Genomic DNA, 23,065 nt, shown 5'->3' with positions numbered 1-23,065 from the left:
TCAACATGGGATCTTTGTGACTACTTGAAAATTGGCTTAAGTCAAACCCCTTATCAGAAGGTTTTTATTGCTCTTGGACTCAATCAAGGCAAAATAGGGTGTCTACAGGTCAGATTCGACTCAAATCTAAGTACAGCCATATTAGATCCGAATTTCTTTATCTAGACCAAAATCCATATTTGACTTGGATTCTACTAGATAAACCATATCTGAATCATATTGATTTCACTTAATCTGGATTTGGATCTGACTCGATCTAATTGCTTGATTTGGGTAAGATAATTCTAGATGGTTCAACATTTTTTTATATACTTGTTTGTTAATTTCTATACTGTTTTATTTTACTATTATAATTATTTTATTTTATAAGAATTTATGTTATCTTCACTAGAAGGTGGTATGTACAAACCTAGATCTATCAAAAAGGCTTATTTGTAATTTAAGACATTGATTCAAGGGTTTTTGAATATTATAATGGATAGTTTTGCAATTTTTTTGGTTTGTGACTAGAACAACCCTGATTATATCAACTTTAAATGTAAAAGTGAGGGCATTCGTGGGATCCAAAATTTGGTGTCGAACCATTTTTTACTTTGTCTTCTCTCATTATAATAGTAAATAGGTAGTAGAAAAGAATATTTTGAAAAATCTAAAAATATAATTTTAAATGCAATATTTAATTTGGATCTAGGTGGATATATGGATGGATCTTTATCCAACCCAGATCCAACTCAAATCATGGGACATCAAACCCTATTTGACCCATTTTTTGGCTCGTTTCTACTCTAAGGATCTAAACATGTTAAATAAGAATTTTGGATCACTTAGATTTTGGATAAAATTCAACCCATTATATGCCCTATAAATGATCTCATGTCTACATAAAACTAGGGTTGCAACCTAGGCAGGCTAACTTGAACTCAACTAGATTGATGGGCGAGCTTGGGTCAAGTTATGTAGAATATGAGTTGAGCCTAGGCTAGGATATCTCAACCCGACCTCAATTCGGGTAGAGCTTGGGTTGAGGGTTCGGGCAACCCAACTCAACCTGAACTCAATGTTATACATTAATGTATAAATATTTATATTTATTTTAAACTATTTTTAGCTATCTCTTCTACATATATGTATAAAACTAAGGAAAAAACATATTTTTCTTTCTATTTGAATTTATTGTTATATGTTGATCAAAATGAAATTAAGCTTATTCAATGGGTCCAACCTGCCCAAAATTACTTAACTCCGACTAACCCAAGCTCAACTCGACTTTAGGAGTTCAATCTCGGGTTAATGAGTTCAAGCCCAATGGTCTAGTTGAGTTGAGGGTTTTACAACTTGGGTAGAGCCTGGGTTTACCATCCAACCCGCTCAAGTTGTAGACCTACATAAAACATAAAATGCTATTATTTTTCTTTTCTTTTTTTGAAATTAGGTATTTTGGTTGTAATTTATGGGATAAATCCCTGATGGTGGTCCCTAAAGAGTAGGGCTTAAAATGGGTTGGCTTTTAGGTTGGATATGAGTATATCCATATCCATATCCATATCCAAATTTTTTATTTGGACCTAAATCCGACTCGGATCCTACTAATTAAAATCATATGCAAATCATTTATTTTTACCAAACTCATATCCGGATCTGACCTAACAAAATTAATTGATTCGGGTCGAATGACTTGAAGCCTTAGCTACTATGCTCAACACTTCTTTACTTGAAGAAAAATATAACTTACAAAGTAATGTATCATTCAGATCTTAGTGGATATAGGGATGGATCCGTATCTAACTCGGATTTGACTCGGGTCAAGGGACATGAACCCATATCTAATCCATTTTTTAATTTGGATACACCTGAAGGAATCAAATCCATTAAATTTGGATCATTCAGATTTTGAATAAAATTCGTTCCATTTTAAGCCCTATTAAAGGGGTGGGGTTCGAACTTAAGACCTCCCCTTCCTAAGGTGTGGTCTTGGCTGAGATTGCAACTTGGGTGGTTGAGGATCAACCCGCGCCCAACCCAAACTTAACAAACACCAACCCACACCCTTGCCCAATCTGACCTCGAGCATGAAATGCTCAACTCAAACCTTAGTCAAGTCGGGTTAATTCATTCCTCATTAATTCTAAGTAATTTAATACTTGTAAGGATATATATAAGGATAAGTGCATGTAAAATAACTTAAAATTTACAATTATTAAAAAAAAAAAAACGTTTCAAAAGTTTATATGCATAAAATTATAAGCAAATTTATAAATAAAAGTAAAATAATTACTTATCATTATTAATAATCATAATTTTCAAGAAAAGAAAAACATTTAAAATTGTAATATCTGTATTACACTTAAGCAAAGCAATTTTTTTTGATAACCGGGTATCCATGTAGACAACAGATCGGGTCCGTATGTGTTCTTTGACTAGTCCATAGACCATGGTCTTGTCCAAGGACTAGTCCCTGGGCACGTGCAACACCCACACCTCACACACACCAGGTAAGTGAGGGTGTGTCCTCGCGAGTGACCCATAAGGAATTAATGTTTATACCATCTAATGAAAATAGTCATACGCTAGTTTTGACATATAGATAAACAAAAGCATACATATTGAAATATGAATTATGATTGTGAAAGAAATCAAGATAAGAGATATTTTTAAATTATAATCATATTAAATTCGGGTTTGAACAATTGAGTTGGCCGATACCTATATGCCTGTGCCCAACCCGATTTGAGTTGAGTATTTTTTTTTTTGTCCGTGCCCGGAACCGAATCCAAGCTAATTATGCCCAGACATTACCCAAGGTCGGGATCAACCCAATGGGTTCAAATTTTGTTCCCAAGTTGCAGCCCTAGTCTTGGCCATCTCCATCTCACAACATGGTTTTAAAACTCGATTTCGTGTCTCGTCTCGTCCAGGCTTGATATTGAGTCATCTCGGAAGAGTTTTTCGATACATTTGAGACGTCTCATTCAAAAAATCAAAAGTTGAACGTGAGATACTAAATCTCGGTCAAAAACTGACTTGTGCATTTATATTGTTCAATCCGGATACTGAGTTAACTCGGACGAAATGGCTCAGGTATCGAATGAGTTTTGAAACCATGTCTCACAATCACTTGGATGGTTATCATAAAAGCCTGTTTGAATTCATGAGGGCACAAAGAATCTCGCACGCCATTGGTCCATTTTCGAATGCACAGATTGAAATATGATTTACCCACAACCGTCCAAAAAAAAGGCCAAAAAAAGAATCCAACGTTCATCATTGTCTCAAAGGCGAAAAAAAAAACTATATTAAAGTGTTGAGACGCAACGCCTAAAACCGATCGAAACTGTTGTTCATTTGTCCGTTATTAGTAGTTCTTCGAGAGAGAGAGAGAGAGAGAGAGAGAGATGGAGGGGACTGGAAAGGTGAAGAAGGGTGCAGGAGGAAGGAAAGGAGGAGGACCAAAGAAGAAATCAGTGTCTAGGTCCATTAAAGCTGGTCTACAATTTCCTGTTGGAAGGATCGGGAGATACTTGAAGAAGGGTCGATACGCTCAACGTGTTGGATCTGGTGCTCCTGTCTACTTGGCTGCTGTACTCGAGTATCTTGCAGCAGAGGTTCCCTTTCTTTCTTTATTTGCCCCTTTGTTTCAGTTTCAATTGATTTTAGGTTTTTTTTCGGCAAATTTAGGGTTTTCTTCCTGGTTGAGAGAAATTTTGCAGTTTTATTTTTTTGGGGGTAAAGATCATAAAATAAAATCTAATATCAAAAGGCAATTTTTTGGGACCAGATGTAATATATCTTGGCCTTAAAGTATGCTGATTCAAATGTGTTTTTTCCCCTATATCTCAGTTGATTTTATGTCTTTTTGACAAATTGGGGTTTTATTTTTTTGGAAAATGACCTTACATTGTTTTTTTTCTTCGTCTGAATTTTTGTGATGGTTTTCCCTACTAAAAACGAAATTAAGAGAACTTTAGCAGATTTTAAGATCATAAATCGAGTATCAAAAGGAATTTTTTTTTTCTTGGTTGGAAAATTGTCTTGGATTGTGTTTTCTTCCACTTTATTCTGGTCCATTTTCCCTATTTACCAAAAAAAAAAACGAAATTAAGAGAAATTTAGTAGATTTTGTCTATTTTGTGTACAAATGACGGAATCCAATTTCAAAAGCAGAAAAAAAATTCAAATTTTGACCAGATTTGATGTTTCTTGACCTTAAACTATGGTGATTCAAATGTTGTCTTTTAGGTGTTGGAGTTGGCTGGAAACGCAGCAAGAGATAACAAGAAGAATCGAATAATTCCAAGACACGTTTTGTTGGCTGTAAGGAACGATGAGGAGCTCGGGAAGCTTCTCAATGGTGTGACCATAGCTCATGGAGGAGTCCTTCCTAACATCAACCCAGTTCTTTTGCCCAAGAAGTCAGACAAGCCCCCCAAAGAAAAAGAACCCAAAACCTCATCCAAGGCTACCAAATCTCCCAAGAAAGCTTGATTTCTCTGAAATCAAAAGTAGCCCCACCCCTTTTTTTAAACCTTCTTTTAGACCCATTTTTATTTTTATTTTTCCTGTTTTGTATGTAATTTTGGGTTCTCTTCTGTAACAGCTTGTGTAAGAAAACCTACTCTTTCCAAGAATGAAACTTCTTGTTTCTCCCTTGTTTGATGCTTCCTTTACTTGTGTAATACATCTTTCATAGTTGTTAGAGGAATATGTAGCAACAAGAAGAAGATAAGTTTGTGATAATCTTTTAAAGTAGTTATAATTTTTTTAATCATACATAAATTCTAATTGTTGCAATTCATATGCAAACTGCCACCTACAAGATATAAGATACCTCCAAATATAAGGATCTTGAGAAATTTCAAAAAGCCTCATTCCATTGCTCTTGTTATTTTCTGAAATACCTATTATATATCTTTATTTTATATTTTATTTTTGTTATAAATGATGTTTTTGACCTTCTTTTCATGAATATGTTTTAAATATTTTTTTTTTTTTAGGGTTACCTACCTATTATGATCTCCTTTCATTTTTGGATTTTGTCAACTTGTGCACTTGATGTATTGAAAAAGTCTTTAAAAAAATTATTTTTTTACCAAAAATACTCTTAAATTCCAATTTTCATAGTATATTTATTGCACTTTAACATGTGCCTTAGAATGTTAATAAGACCTTTTATTTTTTCAAGTGAGTGAACAATATTTTTGAAAGAGTGCTGACTTTTGAACTCAATTTGATAGGAAAACTCAAAAACTATGATGTGGCAAGGGCAAAGAATTGTAGATTTTGTCCTGTAGAATACACAACCGACTTGATCAACTTGTCATTTGTAATTGTGTGTCCCAAGCAAAAGAATCTATGGTTCTTTGTGGATGATGTGTTGGTGAGTTAAAAATGATAAGTTTTTAAGAAAATGAATAGTGATTTAACCGACTTGATCAACTTGTCATTTGTAATTGTGTGTCCCAAGTGAAAGAATCTATGGTTGTTTGTGGATGACATGTTGGTGAGTTAAAAATTATGAGTTTTTAAGAAAATGAATAGTGATTTAAAGATTGGGTTGGTTGGAGTTCAAAGCAATGTTTTGAAAATTGGTCTATCCAAATTGGTCTAATAAATGGGTCAAATGTAGTAAACCTAAAAATAAAATGTTAAAGTATTTTTTTCCCAATTACTTCAAAAACATGATTCAATGTCACAAGGATCTACATTACAAGATTCCAAGAATTTCAAAAAATGAATTTTCACCATTAGATCTAAATTTGAATTTGAAATTTAAGAGAATTTTTTACCATTAGATTTGAATTTGAAATTACAGAGTTTTGTTGCTGTGCATTTTTAATGTATAAACCAAGCCCAAAAATGATTTTATTTTAAAGGATCATGTTATTTTTCCAATGTGGTAATCCATGCGGACCTCCAACAATTAAAATCTTATGAAGTTTGATATTTTTTCATTAGTTTATGAGAGAAGACTTTTGGTCAAAGGGTATATAATCAATTTCAAAACATAAGGGCATCTCAAATATTCCTCAACCTAGAGGTTTGGTCTCATTTTTTGGGTCAATTTAGGGTTTTAGTTTGAATCATGGCTGTAAGTAGGCAACTCCTCCGAGATGAAAAGACACTGTTGAGTAATACTCATTTTATTATTTGTTGAGGTTTGTTGTTGAAGGAATGTAATGGAAGGATCTTTGAAGCGAAGTCTTTGGGCACACTAAATCTTATCCTCGTCATTTTGGGTCTTATCTTCCTGCGGTCTAAACCTGTTGATGAATGTAAAGGAATGGGCTTTGCAAATTTTGTAGGAAGATGGGATTGGATTTGTAATATTGCAAGAGAGTGATGGCTTTTGTTTGCTTGATTGGCTAACTTGGCCAGTTTTTCTCCCCTCTTATTATTAATGAAATCTTTAAAAAATAAAACATTGACTAAATTTTGGAGGAGAATGTTAAAAGTTACCTAAAAATTGAAGTAATAAACCCAATTGGGTCTCGGGAGGGCAACGAGGTGGCTTTGAGCCGAGTTTACTTAAATCCATTCCCGATTATATTTGCACATCCCAAACCTGTCCCGACCCTGGCTCGAGTCTTAATTTTATGCTCCAACCCTGCCTTGCACCAATCCAAACACCTTTCAAGCTAGCCTAGCCCATTTTAATTTAAGAAATTGGAGTATTATAAGTACAAATAGAGTTGAAGAATGTTTGAACTTGTTATTGCATCTTTCCATTATGCTAGGTGGTTTTTGTTGTTCAAAAGGAGTATATACATATAGGGAAATGTTTAACACCCTAAGCTTTACCCTACACTTTAACAAACGTGTTTTGTCCTACATGGGTTAGGAATGGGCTGATTTTTGGTGAGGATGATCTCTATGATTAGAAGATCATCCTCACCAAAAATCAGCCCATTCCAAAATTTTTAGCCTCATGTTTACAAGTTGAAAAATCGTGGACCATCCAATTTTTGTTAATCATTTTTTATGGGGTTATAAGTTTTGGAATGAGCTGATTTTTGGTGAGGATGATCTCCTCACCATAGAGATCATCCTCACAAAAAATCAGTCCATTCCAAAACTTCTAACCCATGTAGGACAAAACACATTTGTTAAAGTGTAGGGTAAAGCTTAGGGTGGGGAACGGGACCCGTTGAACATTTCCCTATATATATATATAGGGTCACGTTCAAGGGCCAACTTTTTGGCAAAACATTTTTCAAAACATGAGTTAGAACTTTTGGATTGGGCTGATTTTGGTGAGGATGATCTCTACGGTGAGGAGATCATCCTCACCTCTACGGTGAGGAGATCATCCTCACCAAAAATCAGCCCATTCCAAAACTTCTAACCCATGTTTACAAGTTGAAAAATCGTGGACCGTCCATTTTTTGTAAATCATTTTTGATGGGGTTAGAAGTTTTGGAATGGGCTGATTTTTAGTGATGATGATCTCCTCACCGTAGAGATCATCCTCACCAACAATCAGCAAATTCCAAAACTTCTAACCCATGTTTTGAAAAATGTTTGGTGCCGAACATTTCTCATATATATATATATATATATATATATATATAGGGAAATGTTCAACACCCTAAGTTTTACCACACACTTTAACAAATGTTTTTTGTCCTACATGGGTTAGAAGTTTTGGAATGAGTTGATTTTTGGTGAGGATGATCTCTATGATTAGAAGATCATCCTCCCCAAAAATCAGCCCATTCCGAAATGTTTAGCCCCATGTTTACACGTTGAAAAATCGTGGACCGTCCATTTTTTGTAAATCAATTTTGATGGGGTTAGAAGTTTTGGAATGAGCTGATTTTTGGTGAGGATGATCTCCTCACCATAGAGATCATCCTCACTAAAAATCAGCTCATTCCGAAACTTCTAACCCATGTAAGACAAAACGCGTTTGTTAAAGTGTGTGGTAAAACTAAGGGTGGCGAACGGGACCCATATATATATATATATAGAGAGAGAGAGAGAGAGAGAGAGAGAGAGAGAGTAACATTCCGTAGACAACATTCTAAACAACGTTTTGTCCTATATGAAAAATCAATTTCAGAACGGGTCAATTTTTTTGTGAGGATGATTTCTATGATGAGTAGACCATCCTCACAAAAAATCAGTTGATTATAAAATTTTTAATCCTATGAAAAGTAGTTACAAACTAACAATTAAAATGAATAGTCTACGATTCTTTAACTTGTAAACTAGGGCTAGCGATTTCCGAATGGGCTGATTTTTGGCAAGAATGATCCCCTCAATATAGAGATCATCCTCACAAAATATCAGCCCATTCTGAAACACATTTATGGATCCTCTCTCTCACACACACACACACACACACACACACACACACAATATATATTATATTATATTATATAATCAGGGCGGGATTGGGCAAATTGACGGGGTGGGGTATATCAAAACTATCCCCGCCCTGAAACCACCAAAATCACTTTGGAACCATTTAGAATAGTAAAAAACCGACCTTATAGGAACAGTCGGAGCGGGGAGAAATTGCTATCCCTAGCTAGGTCATCAGTAAAATCAATTGAACTGATAGAATTAGATGGTCGATTTGATTATTTTAAATTGTGTTCCTGGATTGATTCAACCAGTAAAAGCTATTGATTCTGGTCCAACTTTAAAAACATTGGTTCAAAGTTGCTGAAGTCTTCAAATTTGAAGAAGATGCTAATTTGAAGACTAGAGTTGGAGATGCACTAAACACCTATGTTTTTTCCTTCTAAACAAGGTAGTCACCTTCAACCTATTAATCAAATTGATAGCAAACTCCTTCACTTTGAACATTTGTTAAAGACTATTGTAAATAATCTCAGGGTTTGTTTGATCGCATGAAAAGTCACTTTTTATAGAATTTGAAATCATTGGAAAAATGATGGTGAAAAATAGGTTGGATTGAAAAATCAATTTTTATTATTTGATTGCATCTTTAGACTAAACCAACGGGGAAAAGCCTAAGGAAGAAGAACAGGGAAGAAGGGGGAAGGGGGGGAAGTTCAAAAAGTGTTGTGAAGGAGGAGGAGGGAGAGAGGTGGCTGACGATAGCGACTACAATGGTCATGACTATGGTGGTGGTGATGAGAAAGAAGAAGAGAGAAGATTCTTATTCTGATTTGGGGGTGGATTTCATTTTTCTATGGGTGTAAGTGAAAAAATAAAATCTTCACTTTCTTGATTTTTGTAGAAGATGAAAAATAATTTTTGCAATCAAACACGCCCTACACACCTTTGATTTTTTTCCCCAAAATTAGTCAGCTTCAACCTTACATCTGATGAGGATTCATGAAGAATAACCTTACACCTTTTCTCTTCTTAAACACGATTGACTTCAACCTATTGAATAAGTTGATGTGACGGAGGTGGTGGTGTTGATGACGAAGAGGGCACTAAAGTCACTTTTCAATAATTTATAAGAGAAAGGCCAAAACAAAGGTGTTACTTTTAAGTCATTTTAAAATTTGCCTGAAATCAAGGGCATGCCGCCTATAGAGGGTAAGAATTGCATGATTATCCAAACCGTACATATGTCCACGTCGGTTAAATGGTACTATGTGTGAGTTAACATTTTTAACAATGCCCAACAACAAGATAGACCAGGATAAAGGCATCTAACCTGCCTAGTAGGGCAAGATAGCATTAGAGTAGACTTGGCCTGCATGGCAAGGCAGGCCTGGTCTGGGAAGTTGCACAATCCTGACTTCCGTGTGTCAAGTCTAGAGATCTCGGAGGAGATCAGCCTGGAATCATGGACCCAATATCAAAGATCCTAATTCCGTTTAGGATTCTTGTAATTAGGAGATTCTCCAGGATCACATCTTGTTAAAGGGGGAAACCCTGATTTGCAGGAAGGATCTATAAATGAAGGAATTGACAGAAGTTAGAGGATCTTTTGGCTGATTGAGGAAGAAAGAGTTCCGCAAGTTATTATTGTTCTTCTACAACTCTAACTTGAGCGTCGGAGAATTCTTGGCAAGTACCACACCGGTGATTACAGGAATGAGGAAGGAGTAACTTTGGATCAGTAGAGCATAGTCTATCGAAGCTTCACTAGATTCCACCTCTACACCACCAATTTAAAAATATAAGATCTCTCAAATATTTATAAAAAAATCGTGTGAAACACCCTCCGACTTTAATCCAGTAAAAATCGAAATGTGTCCCACCCTTTGTTGGACCTACACGGTAAAAGTATCTCAATTGGCAATTCCCATCCATTGAACTTGAGGCAATTTGTGATCTACAGATTGAATGTGGTGGAACTTTTTATTTTATTTTTATTTTTTATGCTTATCGTAGGTATCCCTACCCTTCGGATGAGACTAATCCCAGTCACATGCACCCCCCGCCCACCCCCCCAAAAAAAATGTCCAACGTGCAACTGGTTCACTCGAGGGTAACCGGACACTTGACCTTCACTTCCTGAGGAGCTTATCAAGGCTAGGCTTGCCACTAGGCCAACCACTTAGGGTTGATGTGGTGGACCCATACCCCAAAAGTTGTCCTAGTTAGCAAACTGGTAAATCATGGTGATTCAACCAAGGCCTGGGTTCGATTCCTGCCATCACCGAGTTACTAATCTAATTAAAAGCGCTCAATGATAAAAATAAAATAGTTGAAATAAAAATGATGTTATAGTTGTCTATCCGATGGTCTAAACTATTAATCTTAGTGATCCCAAATGGTAGTTCAAGGCTGACTTTAAACTAAGTTAAGCTCAGTCAGGCCAAGTAATTTCTATCCCAAACTGATTCTAACTGCATCGATAAGTTTCAAGTCAAGTTGTGTAGAAGCTCTATTTTGTACTCGTTTGATCTATCAACTTATCATCCTGTTATCAGATGTAATAACAACAATTATTAGTTTACTTTGGATTCACATCCAGTTTGTATCAATTGAGGTCGTGCTCGTCAATGAAAATCCACCCAATACAATTCCAAAGTACTAAAAGATAATCAACATACTTGAAACACTAAGTTCAAATAACATGTAAACTAAGGCAGTCTTCCTTTGCACACTATTTTTTGATTAATACAATTGTTTCCACTTAGCAAAAAAAAAGTTCAAATAACAGACAACGTGCTGTCACAATTGAAGTACAGAACGTCGACAATGTAATTTTTTTTGCTGTCACCACAAGAGATGAACAAAAAAGCATCAATTTAGGAGGTAGGATGTACCTCTTCAGGTCTTGTAGTCTTGGCAACTTCCACAAAGATAATCCTTCCAGCAACCATCTGTTCAAATAGAATAAACGGAAAATGGCAAATGCACAGATAAGTAGAAGTCATACTGAAGAAGCTTCACAACAAACAAGAATTGAGTTATTACAACCCATGTGTAACTTAAATGAAAAACATTTAAAATCTTTACTAGCTTCACTGACTCACAATTTCAAGAGTGAGATGCTATAAGCCCAACTGTTTGGCTTAACTTGTTTGGTTGAATCATACATGGCAACTAAAATAGAATGACACAACACAGACCAAAGAGGACATTAATTGCATCAAATGCCGGAAATAACAAAAAAAAACATGGATGTGGCAAGAATGGTGAGTCCCGACAATAAGAAAGAAGATCCTGATGTGATTCAACGTCCAGAACCGCATTTGTAGGTCGCAGTTCTTTCAACTATTTTGTCCCAAACATAGTGAGACAAGGTCAAGGTCAAGGTCGGACATTATGGAAAACTTCGGAAAAACTACCAAAAATGGGGAAATTAATACATCAATATATATATATATATATATATATATATATATAATATAATATAATATAAAAAATGTATATTCATATGTTAAAAACTATAATAAATAAAATTCCCTATTATAACAATGTATTTTTCATATTAAACATAGGGATTAAATCACCGATTGCAAGAGTTAGGAATTAATTGTGACTTTTTCAAAATATTGGTCATTTTTTACACTATGGTCCCAACCAATGGTAGCCCACTATAGAGCTGTGAATAATTTGGGGTTGGGAAATTATGATTTCATTATTGAGGTGATCAACTTCGTTATGTTTAAAGCATAAAGAACCAAATTCTTACGACAAACACAAACATAAAATATTGCATTTAAATTGCTACCAGAAGGCCTTTGAGGCGTTTCAGCTTTTCTGGAAGTACTTGAGCATGGCAAGATTCTTGAATAAGTCAAGATTGTTTGTTCAAGCATAAGCTAACATATTTCATTTAGTGGCTAAAGAATCCTTAGCAATTGAAAGAGATAAATGATAATCAAATTGTCTGTAAACAAGATGGTGTTTATCACACAAATCGTATCTGAGGGTTTGATGTGAGATGCAAATCAAGCCAGCAGCACGGGTTCCAATGGAAATTTTGGAATTATATAGGTTGCAGCTTGTTTGCGTCCATAATTACTTTGTTATCCCTTTTATTTTATTGGGATTAGTTTTAGATGAGATTATTTTAGTGTTTAGATGTCTTCTAATTATTTTAAAAGTCATATGTTAGTTTAGGTACTATTCACATTATTTTTATTTAAGTCTATTTTGAGGGGTCAAAACATGTTGTATTGGATCAATTTTTTTATATCATTTAATAGATTATTTAATTTCATATCCAACGAGCTTAAGATTTCACAATTTTGATGAGTTTTGAGAAAGTTATAGCCAAAATACCGATGAAGTGTCAATTTTACACGGGATTGACTTCTCAAGGTCAAAAGAGTTGATTTTTATGTAATTTTAGGATTAGGATTTTGAATCTAACCTATATATGACTATTGTAATTAATTTTAATTAGTTTATGAAATTAAAAGAAATTTTGCAACTCTTCCAGTGATTGGAGATCATCCATCTCGGTGTGATTTCAAGAACCCTTAGTGTGATTCCAAGGTACTATCTTTTCTCTCACATTCACATCTTTTCCATTGTTTTTATTGTTTTCTTGAAATTTTGAGATCTTGAATCCATCAAGAATTTTCTAATCCCATCAAATAACCATTAAGAATCTTCTTTTTAATTCCTCTACTTGATTTCTTGATTTCTTAAAATCCCTTTTACCTCAATCTTTAATCCTTCCCAATTCTCTTAACCTTAATCCTTACCCCACAAAAAAAAAAAAACAAAACCAAATCCTCAACCTTTTTTATTTATTTATAGATAAACGAAAACAAATACAAGCGGTAGTTCAAGATGACCTACCAAAGGGGAAAACAGAAACAAAAAGCAAGAAAAAGAAACAAAAAGAAACACAGAGCTATGTCTCTAACAGATTAAAAATGCAATCCTAACAGATTAGGAAATCCTCATAAAAGATCCCTTTAAACTCCTTAAAGATCTTACACCAGAAATAAAGAAACCCAATGATCGACAAAAATAAATCTTGACTTGAAAGAAATTTCCCTTCAAACGTTCTAGCATTCCTTTCCTTCTATGGGCCCCATGAAATCACGAACGGTATTAAACTCTAAAGCAACCTCTTGGACAGACGAAAGTTATTCCTTAATTGAGACCACTCCATCAAGAGATCTCACCATACCCGACATACACCACTCCACACCAAACAAGAAGAAGAAATGATCCCAAACCTCCTTTGCCAGCGGACAATGCAAAAGAAGATGATTACACGACTCCTGGCTACTCCCACACATACAACAATAGTTTGGGCCACAGAAACCCCTTCTTCACAACTGATCAAATGTTAAAATTCGTTCCTTAACCGCAGTCTACGCATCCACGCAAAAATGGCCACCTTAGATGGCGCTCTAGGCCCCCCAAACCGCCTCGTGGGGAAAGGTAACTTCCCTACCCCTACTCAACTCATTATAAAACTCTCTTACAAAGAACAATCCATCGTTATTAGTAACCTAGATCCTTAATCAAAATTGCAAAATGCAACAATTAAACTCCACAAACAAACCCTTGGGGGTTACCTTAAACATTTGATGTAAGCCTATTGTAGTCCAAATCCTTACCCAAAATCCCAACCAAATTTCCCTAACCCCCAGATTTCTTCTTAATCGAATAGATCTAAACTTTTAGACGTTTTGCGGGCCTATGCTTATTTTTTGTGGGTGTATAGAGTTACTTTAAATTTTTTGTGAACCTATGTTTATTTTTTGTGGATTTATGGGCTCATAGTTGTTTACTTGTTTTTTATATTGTTCATGAATGAAGTTAATTATGGGATTTGATACATATTATAGGATTTTGATGCTTCATGATGAATGTAGTTCAATGTGGGATGATAATGTTTGATGTTATGCTGCTCAAAAATATATTAGAAATGTAAAATAAATGTATGATACATATTGATAATCTTTAATATTTTTATTTTTTCTCATTTTTTTTCAAAGTTTTCCCTTGCCGTTTTAAACTGTACTATGACTTTGTGACTATGATTTTACCTTCTGGAAGTCATTTGTGGCATTCTGCAATGATGAGTAAGAGGAAAACTTGGTTTCTCTGAACCTTAATCCTTACCCTACAAACCATAACCAAATTCTTAACACTTTCCGTTACCCTAATAAACCTAGATCCTTGATCATAATTGCAAAATACTATAATTAAACCCCACAAACAAACCCCTGGGGTTTACCCTAAACACTTGAGGTAATCCTATTGTAGCCCAAATCCTTACCCAAAATCCCAACCAAATTTCCCTGACCCTCAGATTTCCTCTTCTTCCCTAATCGAATGGATCTAGGTTGTCCTACATCAAGGTTGACACCCTTAAGGAAAAGAGAACTACCTCACGACTTTTGTCAAATTTGGAGATTATAAGACTCAAAAGTAATTGGAACAAGTACATTATCAACGAACCATTGTTGGCAAGATAGAATCAACAAGAGAGAAAATCCATTTGAACATCATGACACATGGAGAAACCAACTGATTGTTGTTAGGGGATATCACCCAATAATCCTCCAAAGCTTCCCTTAGTCTGCTTAGAAGTTGTACAGCATAATATCTTCTCTTTCACAAAAAAACAGCAAGAACCCTTGAGGTATGGGGAATGGAAGCGCCTCTATTTCACCTATGTCCACGAAAGTATTTTGTTTGTCAGTTGGTGTTTCCCACCCCTAATTAATATCATATACATATACCTACAAGAGGAAAAAAAAAAACCAAGAAGCTGGGAGGTGTTTTATTGAAGCCAACCATCTCACAAAGAGAGCAATTCCTTATAAAATTAACTCTTGGTACGTAGATAGAAGTCCAAAATCCAAAACTCAAGGTGAACCACCAATACACAAGAACTATATCATTCTGAAGGTTTGGCCTACTTATTGGTCCATTACTCAGTAGAGGAGTCCTCTAAACAAGGGAATAAACAGTCAAAGACTGACTGTCAAAGAATAACTGCTTGGCTTGTCCTCAGTTCCCTTGTTAATACCTAAATGGCCTTTGATTGAAGCAAAAACATAGATGATCCTTATCTCCTAACCAGGACAACTATTGAGGTTGGAACCCAAGTCACTCTTCTTACAACCTTCCCAGTCTTTGTTTGAGGACAACTGTGAAACCTTATTCATTTAGAGGGATCTTGCCATTACCATTTACTACAACGCTTATCTCTGTCGGCACATCCACTTTTCATCTCCATCCTTCCATACCCCCCCCCCCCCAAATAAAATAAAATAAAAAAAATCTCTATACACCAGGTGGTCCAACCTAAAAAGAGATGGGAAATGATAGGCTTAAGGGTGTGCAGCATTCATGTTTCAAATATTGCCTTTCAAAAGTGTCAAAATCTTGGGAAAATATATTGTGGCCCTCCAAGTCAAGCAAAGCAGTTCTGAATAGTTCCTATAACAAATTGATAATTTGGGCCTGAACTAATTGGTAAATGAAGAACTTACGTGGAGCTCAATGCAGTTAAGATTGGTAAATAGAATCATAACTAACTTCTTCTCTTTTAAATCTAATCAAACGCATCTTACGCAATAAGGTTTCAACCTAAAAAATTGACATACTTGAGAGAATGTTCCATGATATCTGACACAACAAGATTCAAGTTCTGAAGATGATACAAATAGTGCTGTGATATTACCACATCATTATGATATGAATAAACATCATAAGTGATTTTATTGTAAAATCACATCATCTAATAAAATCACTTATGGTGTTTATTCATAATATAATGGTTTTGTAATATAATATGATGGTTTTGTAATATAAATTGCCCTACAAATAAAGATAACCCCCTCGCTCATTGAAGCTAATTAATCAAAGTGCAAATGACCACGCAAAAATGCATCATCTCATGTACTTAAGAGTCATTAGGGATATTAAAATTCTAAAACCCATTTTCCACTAGGGTTTGTATGATTGCAGGAATTATTTTCAAAAGAATATGAATTCTATGGAAAAATGGTCATGAGAAAGTGAATTTCGCGGGAAAATGAATTCCACCATTTGATTGGACCTAGAAAAATATCAAAAAGAGAATGGGATTTTAGTTTTGGAGGTGGGGTTAATTGTCAAAGAATAACATTACGTGGGAAAAATCATTTTCCCAGGGAGTGGGAATGGAAAACATTTTCCCCACAGCAGGAAATCAAATTCCAAGGAGAATGCTTAATCACACGCCTAAAAATTGCATTTTCTAGTAGAAATCATTTTCCCGCTCATTTTTCTTACACAATAATACCATGGTTTTAGATCTTTTCTGAGACAGAGACGACTCTTCTGATACGTCTCGATATCATCCACCAACGAGACGGATAGACAAAGTCAAATGTATCGGACGAGATTTAAAACCACAGTTCATTTTTCCCATTGTTGAACTAGACGACTCAAACGTATCGAAAAACTTGTCTGAGACGATTCAGTCTCGTTCATGGATGAGACGAGACATCAAAACGAGTTTTAAAACCATAAATCATACAGACCCTAACCTACTAGTGGTTTGCCACGGGTATAACAACAACCATAGATGATCATACAAGAACTAATGGATAACTACACACGAAACATAAGATTCAATTCTATTTAAATTTTTTATTACAAGAACTTACGGATAACTACACACGAAACATAAGATTCAATTCTATTTAATTTTTTTTTATTATAAGGCTTATAGTCATTAATTTCATTGATGAGCAATGCAAGAACAAAAGTGGAGACACATATATTTACCCTTCCATCCATAGCTTTTAATGCCTTTTGGGCTTCCGATTCTGACTCGTACGTAACGAAACCAAATCCTTTAGGCTTTTGGGTTCTTTGGTCCTTAACCAATCTGGCTGGGTATCAATCAACAAAACCACTACGAGTTTAAAAAAATTACTACAAAAAACATCATAATGAATATAAATTTTTACTAAAAATTAAGAATTTACCTTCAGTGACTGTACCAAAAGGTGAAAATAACTCTTTTAGTTCTTTGTCTGTGGTGTAAAATGATAATCCTAATAAATCAAAATCGGATTATTGAAATTCAAGTTCCCAAACACAAGTGTATAAACTGAAATCTTCAAAATCAAAAAAACAAAAAAGATTAGGGTTTGAAGGAAATGAAACGTTACTGCTAACAAACAGTTGGGAGCTGAATCTCCTTGCGAAAATTGATCGATTCCAAGTGATTAATTGTTCCATCTTCCTCATCATCATCAACATTCAAATTTGAAATAGATGGTCACGATTTCTTCCAGACTCAAATTAGGTTATACTTGGATTAAATTACCAGAAAAAGAAAAAAAAAAAAAAAACCTAATTTTTTAGTTCTTCGAGTGGAAATCATTTGGTGATGCAGTTGAACTCAAGCTATACAAAGAGTGGAGTGTTAATGTGCATCCGGATGCACGATAACTACGAACAAAGGATACCGATAACTGCTCCACATGGCAATCTTCTTTTTGTAACAAAACAACAATCTCCAGTCCAGTGGCTCGGCCAAGCCAGAGCCATCTGATCGGGTCTAGCCAAATAAAAACCTACGTCCAAGCCCAACCTACCAAGAAAGTATTTGAGCCTATTTAATGGCCAACTACAAGGCCCAAAAATTTGGCAATATCGGGCCAATCCTTGTTGCCTTATGGTCCAGCTCCCAAACCCAATACTTTAGATGAATCAGGCCTAAGCATGGTTTTAAAACTCATCCGAGACCGAGACGTATCGCTCGAGTTAACTCGGTATCGGAGCTAAACGAGACCAACTCACAAGTCACTTTTTTGATCGAGATTTAATACCTCTCATTGAATTTTTTTGACTTTTTAAACAAGACGTCTCAAACGTATCGGAAAACTCATCCGAGATGACTCGGTATCAGGCTTGAATGAGACGAGATGCGAAACCGAGTTTTAAAACCATGGGTCTAAGATGGGCAATTACTAATGTGCTTAGTTATCTGTCCGAATTCAATTCATGACAGGCTAAAACTTGAGGGTCGATGTAATTGAGCGGTGATAGTCTAGATTTGGGGGAGGAGTCGACTGAGAAGGTTGGGGCTTGACCAATGAGAATCGAGTGAGTTATCATGCCTACTAGGCCTTTTAGTCCATCCAAATAAGATCCTGCTCTCGATAGATACATGTGACTTCTCTTGGTCTTCGGTTAGTTTGAACTCTCCTTCGGACCTTGGTGTTGGTCTACTTTGGCCCGTATGAATTCTCCGAGGATCTATCAATTATGAAATGATGGAAGAAAAGTTTACATTTTTTTTTTTTTATATATTCAATCCATCATTTTATTATACAATTAAGTGAGCCTTGTTTGTACGCCCATAGACGGTGTTCAATGGGGGTTTAGGTTAGGCTTTGTTGAGCCCTAACCCGACCTTAAAGAGGTGGGCTCTATCTAGACTAGCCCTATATCATAATCGGGCCTAAGTCGGCTAATCCTAACCCGGTCCTAACGGATTCGGGCCAAATAAAATGACTAAAATTCAATAATATCTTTTTAACCTATAAAATTTATAGATCCTAATTAAATTGTAAGAAGACAATAACTTTGTTTTTATAAAAAAAATATTCATTTAATTAAATATATTATGAACATTTCTACAAGATTTATCAGGGGTCAGCCAGCTCGGGTTGGGCACTACAAGGCCCTAGCCCGACCTGGATTTAACAGGCTGAAATTATTGAATTCGACCCTACCTTTTCAGGTTCAATAGAAAGGCCCTAACCCTTGTTTTCTCAAGTGGGCCAAGTCGGACTAGCAAGCCAATGAGCTCAATTGACAACTCTAGCTCTGAGGGACCTACGAACTGCTAAGATTCGTAATAAATTTGGACAATAACGTAATAATAAATTTTTTGGAAAAATTATTTAAAGTTCCTTGATGGAGGGATTTCTTTCTAAATAGTCCCGAAGTTTTGGTGATAGCTTGATAGTCCATTTAGTGAACTTTTAGTCTCTCATTATTGGCGAGCTCAACACTTTTTATTTATTGTCGAACTCACAACTTTTACTGCCAAGCTCACTACTTTTTATTTATTCTTGAACTCACCACTTTTTATTGTCGAGTTTGTCGATTATTTTTTTGTTAAATTCAACAATTTAAAAAAATGTCGAACTCGACAATAAAAGTTGGTGAACTCAACACCTATTTTCGTTTTTCGACTTTTTCCCACTAAAATAAATGGAAAGATCAACTAAAAACTTGAGATAACAACTTGTCAAGATGATCTCAAACCAAAAGAACAATTCTTGATCAATTTTTTATAATTAAAAAAGATGAAGTAAAATAGTGAAAAATCATAGTTTTTTACAGACGTTTTCAAAATATTTTTAAAAACCCTTGAAAATGGCTTCTTCCTTCTTAAATCCTCTCCGACGGATTGGAGTCTCCGAAACTTGTTTGGGATGCTAAAAATCCAAAATTTTTTTTTGATGACAACGGTAAGTTCGAATGGTTACGACACTCAATCGTGAGAAATGGGGTTCAGGGACTGATTATAAAGAAAAGTTTTGCTAAATAGACTATTAAGAGAGGCCCTAAAACTTAAGAACTAATTAGAAAGAACTCTCTTTGTCAGGCACCTTTAAGTAATTTGCCAATTTTTTTTTTCTTAATGCCCTCACCTTAACAAAGGTTTTTGAAGTACCAAAATAGTCATTCCTCACATATTTTAACATACCTGAAATTTTCAATAGTCAATTTTGATGAATGAAAAAAGATATTCTTATAATTATGAAGATTTAGATATAACTTTCAAGTCATTTCAAAGATTTTTGAAAATGAATGACATAATCATAATTTTGAAGATTTAGTCATAACATTTGATCCAAGTATCCATTTGACTACTAAAATATGCATTTTGGGTATTTCGAGAAGATCTATCCGATATCGAGCTAAAAAAATTGAAAAATTAAAACCCTCAAAGTCGACGATTTCGACTTTTGGTTGTTTCGAGCTTTGACATTGGATAGATCTTTTCGAAATGGTCAAAATGCTACATGACAATGGCGAAACAAAGACTCGGATCAAATGAACATTTGAAGCATAATAACCTCATACTATAATGTCGTATTACTTCACATTTCAAAAGAACAATGTCTCTAATTCCTTCTTCTATCATCACCACCTCTTCTTACACAGAAGCTCATAGTCATAGGTTACATTCATGGTAGTCACTATGTCAAATTTCACATGATCGATAAAATGCCAATATCAATAATTGGTAATCAATATGAACAGTGAATTGGTATCGTAAATTCGTCAAAAGTTGATCACTTCTTTGTAAATATCCCAAAAAATTAAGGTACGACATGTATACCGAGTGGTAAAGGGTGATGCTAGATAATAAGTTTGAATTCTAAAATTTGAACTTTTTGATCATGAGAACCACTATAATATTGTTTTCCTCCTTTTAACTCCTAAAAGTTAATTACTAAGGCTATTTTTGGATTAAGAGATGTAAAGAGAAGAGAAACTCATTAAGAGAAGAGAAGAGAAACTCAATTTCTCTTCACCATGTTTAGATTGACAAGAGAGAACTTGGGACAACTTTGAAATTTTAAATTATCTTAAAAGAGATCTAGGGGCAGAGTTGGAATTATAAAATATTTTAAAAGGATTTCTCTCCATTCTCTCCACTTTTGAAGAGAAATAAAACTCACATTTTTTTCTCTCCTCTTCTCTCCAATTATTTTCTTTTCTCTCCCCACTTGACAATCCAAACATGAGAAATGGAGATAAACTCATTTATTTTCTCTTCTCTTCTCTCCATTTATCTCAATCCAAAGACAACGTAAGAGTCAAATCAGGTAAAGTGATCATGGGGGAAATCGGAATATCAGATCATGTACAGTGAAGGAAAATGGGTGATTGTGATTTCAAAAGAAATAATGAAATTTAAAAATCTTATGATATTTTTCTCATCCAAGTTGATTCTAAGAAAGTATTTAAGTAGGGGAAAGTGTTGTTTTTTTTAAGGGGGCTTAATTCTATGGTAAGAGATGTCAAGTGGTTAAAAAATGCATTTATTCTCAACATTATAAATTGTTTCATTATCATAGACCATGACAGTTTCACTTGTAGTGTTGTTATCCAACCTTTAAAAACAAAATTTCACCCAGTTTTATTTAATTTATTATGTTTTAAGTTCAAAATAATTTCATACTTTAATGGTGAGGGAATAACACAACCCAAGGTCTATGGCCAACAAATCGGCCCACTTGAAGGAGGAGACACTAGTGGGCTTCGATGTACCTTTATTATTTTATTTATTTTCATTCTTAGATTTTCTAGTATTCTTTTGTGAAAAAGTATCTTAAGTTTCATTAATCTTACATGAGCATTCAACTTGGTTGAAAAATTAAAGGAGTATTTTTAAAGGTTATACTATTTGTTCATCATTTTGTGGGCCTATAACAATTCTTCTTGGGCTTTCTTATAGTAAGTACCACCCGTGCAAGCTACGTGGCAGCTAATAAATATTCCTTACCAAATTTCAAAATGTAACGATTTTATCTTATAATATAAAGATAATGCTGAAGTGACATTGAGATTGTACCTCATATCGTACATCCTGATGTGAAAGTGTGTAGGAACCCTAGTTGCTTTCATCGAGATACGAGTCAAAAGACATCTATGGTTCCTACACACTTTTATGTTTGGATGTGAGGTATGAAGTACAATCTTGAGGTCACTCCAGAATGACTCTAACATGAAAGCCTTAGCAATTTCTCCAAAGTAATAAAAAAAATAAAAATAAATAAATATTCAGGATCCAGAATCCTGAATCCTGCTCCCTCTATGGTTAGGGTTGCAATTCGGGAGGGTTGGGTTGGGCTGGTGATCAACCTGTGCCCAGCCCACACTTTACAAACACCAACTCGTGTTCGTGCCCAACCCGACTTCAGATAGGAAATGCTCAGCCCAAGCCCAACCCAAGTTGGGTTGGCTCATTCATCATTAATATTAAATAATTTAGTAATGATAATGGCTTATACAAAGATAAGTGGTATGTAAAAAAAAATCTAAAATTTACAATTATTTGTTTAGAAAATATATTACAAAATTTACGTTTATGAAATTGAAGCAAACGTTAATAAAAAGATGGTGATGATGGTTAACTAAAGTTTAAATTGTGAATTGTGAATGAGAAAGAAACAAAAAATTTTAAATTATTACCTTAATAAGTTCAGGTTCGGGCAAATTGGACAACCTGATGTCTATGCCCGAACCTAACCCAGTTTTGCTTGGTCAAAAATTTTTAGCCCGAACCCCAGCTAAATGTGCCCAAATCCGACCCAAAGTCTGGTTGAACCCATCGGGTTCAGGTTTGGCCTGCCCAAAGTTGCAGCACTACCTATGGTAACATAGGATGTCTACTTAGGTGGATGTTTAAAACACATTGGCTCTAAACAAACCATTTTTTTTTTTTTTTCTATTTGACAAGCAACCCTATATATTTTAATTTCCAATCAAAATGTGCCTTGTAAACATCGGATGTAGGAATGAGACATTGTTCTTATAGCTTAGAGTGGTGACAATATGACTCGCCAGGAGGCGTACTTTAATGACTCCATGATGTGACAAGTTCGGGTACTGCAGATCTGTACGCCTTGGGAACCATATATCCCGAGGCGTACAGATCTATGGTTCCTGAACTTATCACATCATG

The 23,065-nt window shown here is 34.9% G+C and overlaps 2 protein-coding genes across 3 annotated transcripts; one reads left to right on the top strand and one right to left on the bottom strand.

Moving 5' to 3' along the window:
* The first annotated feature begins 3,340 nt into the window (after positions 1-3,340).
* Positions 3,341-4,646, top strand: LOC147384613 (histone H2A-like). Its single transcript, XM_086426119.1, has 2 exons — positions 3,341-3,602; positions 4,237-4,646. Exons 1-2 carry the CDS (start codon positions 3,393-3,395, stop codon positions 4,480-4,482), a joined length of 456 nt encoding a protein of 151 aa, XP_086282245.1. The 5' UTR covers positions 3,341-3,392; the 3' UTR covers positions 4,483-4,646.
* A 6,314-nt stretch (positions 4,647-10,960) lies between these two features.
* LOC147384612 (small RNA-binding protein 11, chloroplastic-like) lies at positions 10,961-17,741 on the bottom strand. 2 transcript variants are annotated; one of them, XM_086426423.1, is made up of 4 exons: positions 17,520-17,741; positions 17,334-17,381; positions 17,131-17,237; positions 10,961-11,255 (listed from the first exon to the last, which is right to left on the bottom strand). In XM_086426423.1, the coding sequence occupies exons 1-4, from the start codon at positions 17,608-17,610 to the stop codon at positions 11,181-11,183; spliced, it is 321 nt and encodes a 106-aa protein (XP_086282549.1). In that variant the 5' UTR covers positions 17,611-17,741; the 3' UTR covers positions 10,961-11,180. The 2 variants fall into 2 exon arrangements, with proteins under 2 accessions (XP_086282549.1, XP_086282548.1); XM_086426422.1 differs by having other exon boundaries at positions 17,334-17,402; positions 17,520-17,737.
* Positions 17,742-23,065: the final 5,324 nt, after the last annotated feature.

The sequence above is a fragment of the Akebia trifoliata genome, chromosome 15 (assembly GCF_017979445.1).
Source record: "Akebia trifoliata isolate Shusen 1 chromosome 15, ASM1797944v1, whole genome shotgun sequence".
NCBI lineage: Eukaryota > Viridiplantae > Streptophyta > Magnoliopsida > Ranunculales > Lardizabalaceae > Akebia > Akebia trifoliata.
Note: the sequence above shows the minus strand (reverse complement) of the source record. Positions and strands in the feature narration are given on the sequence as shown.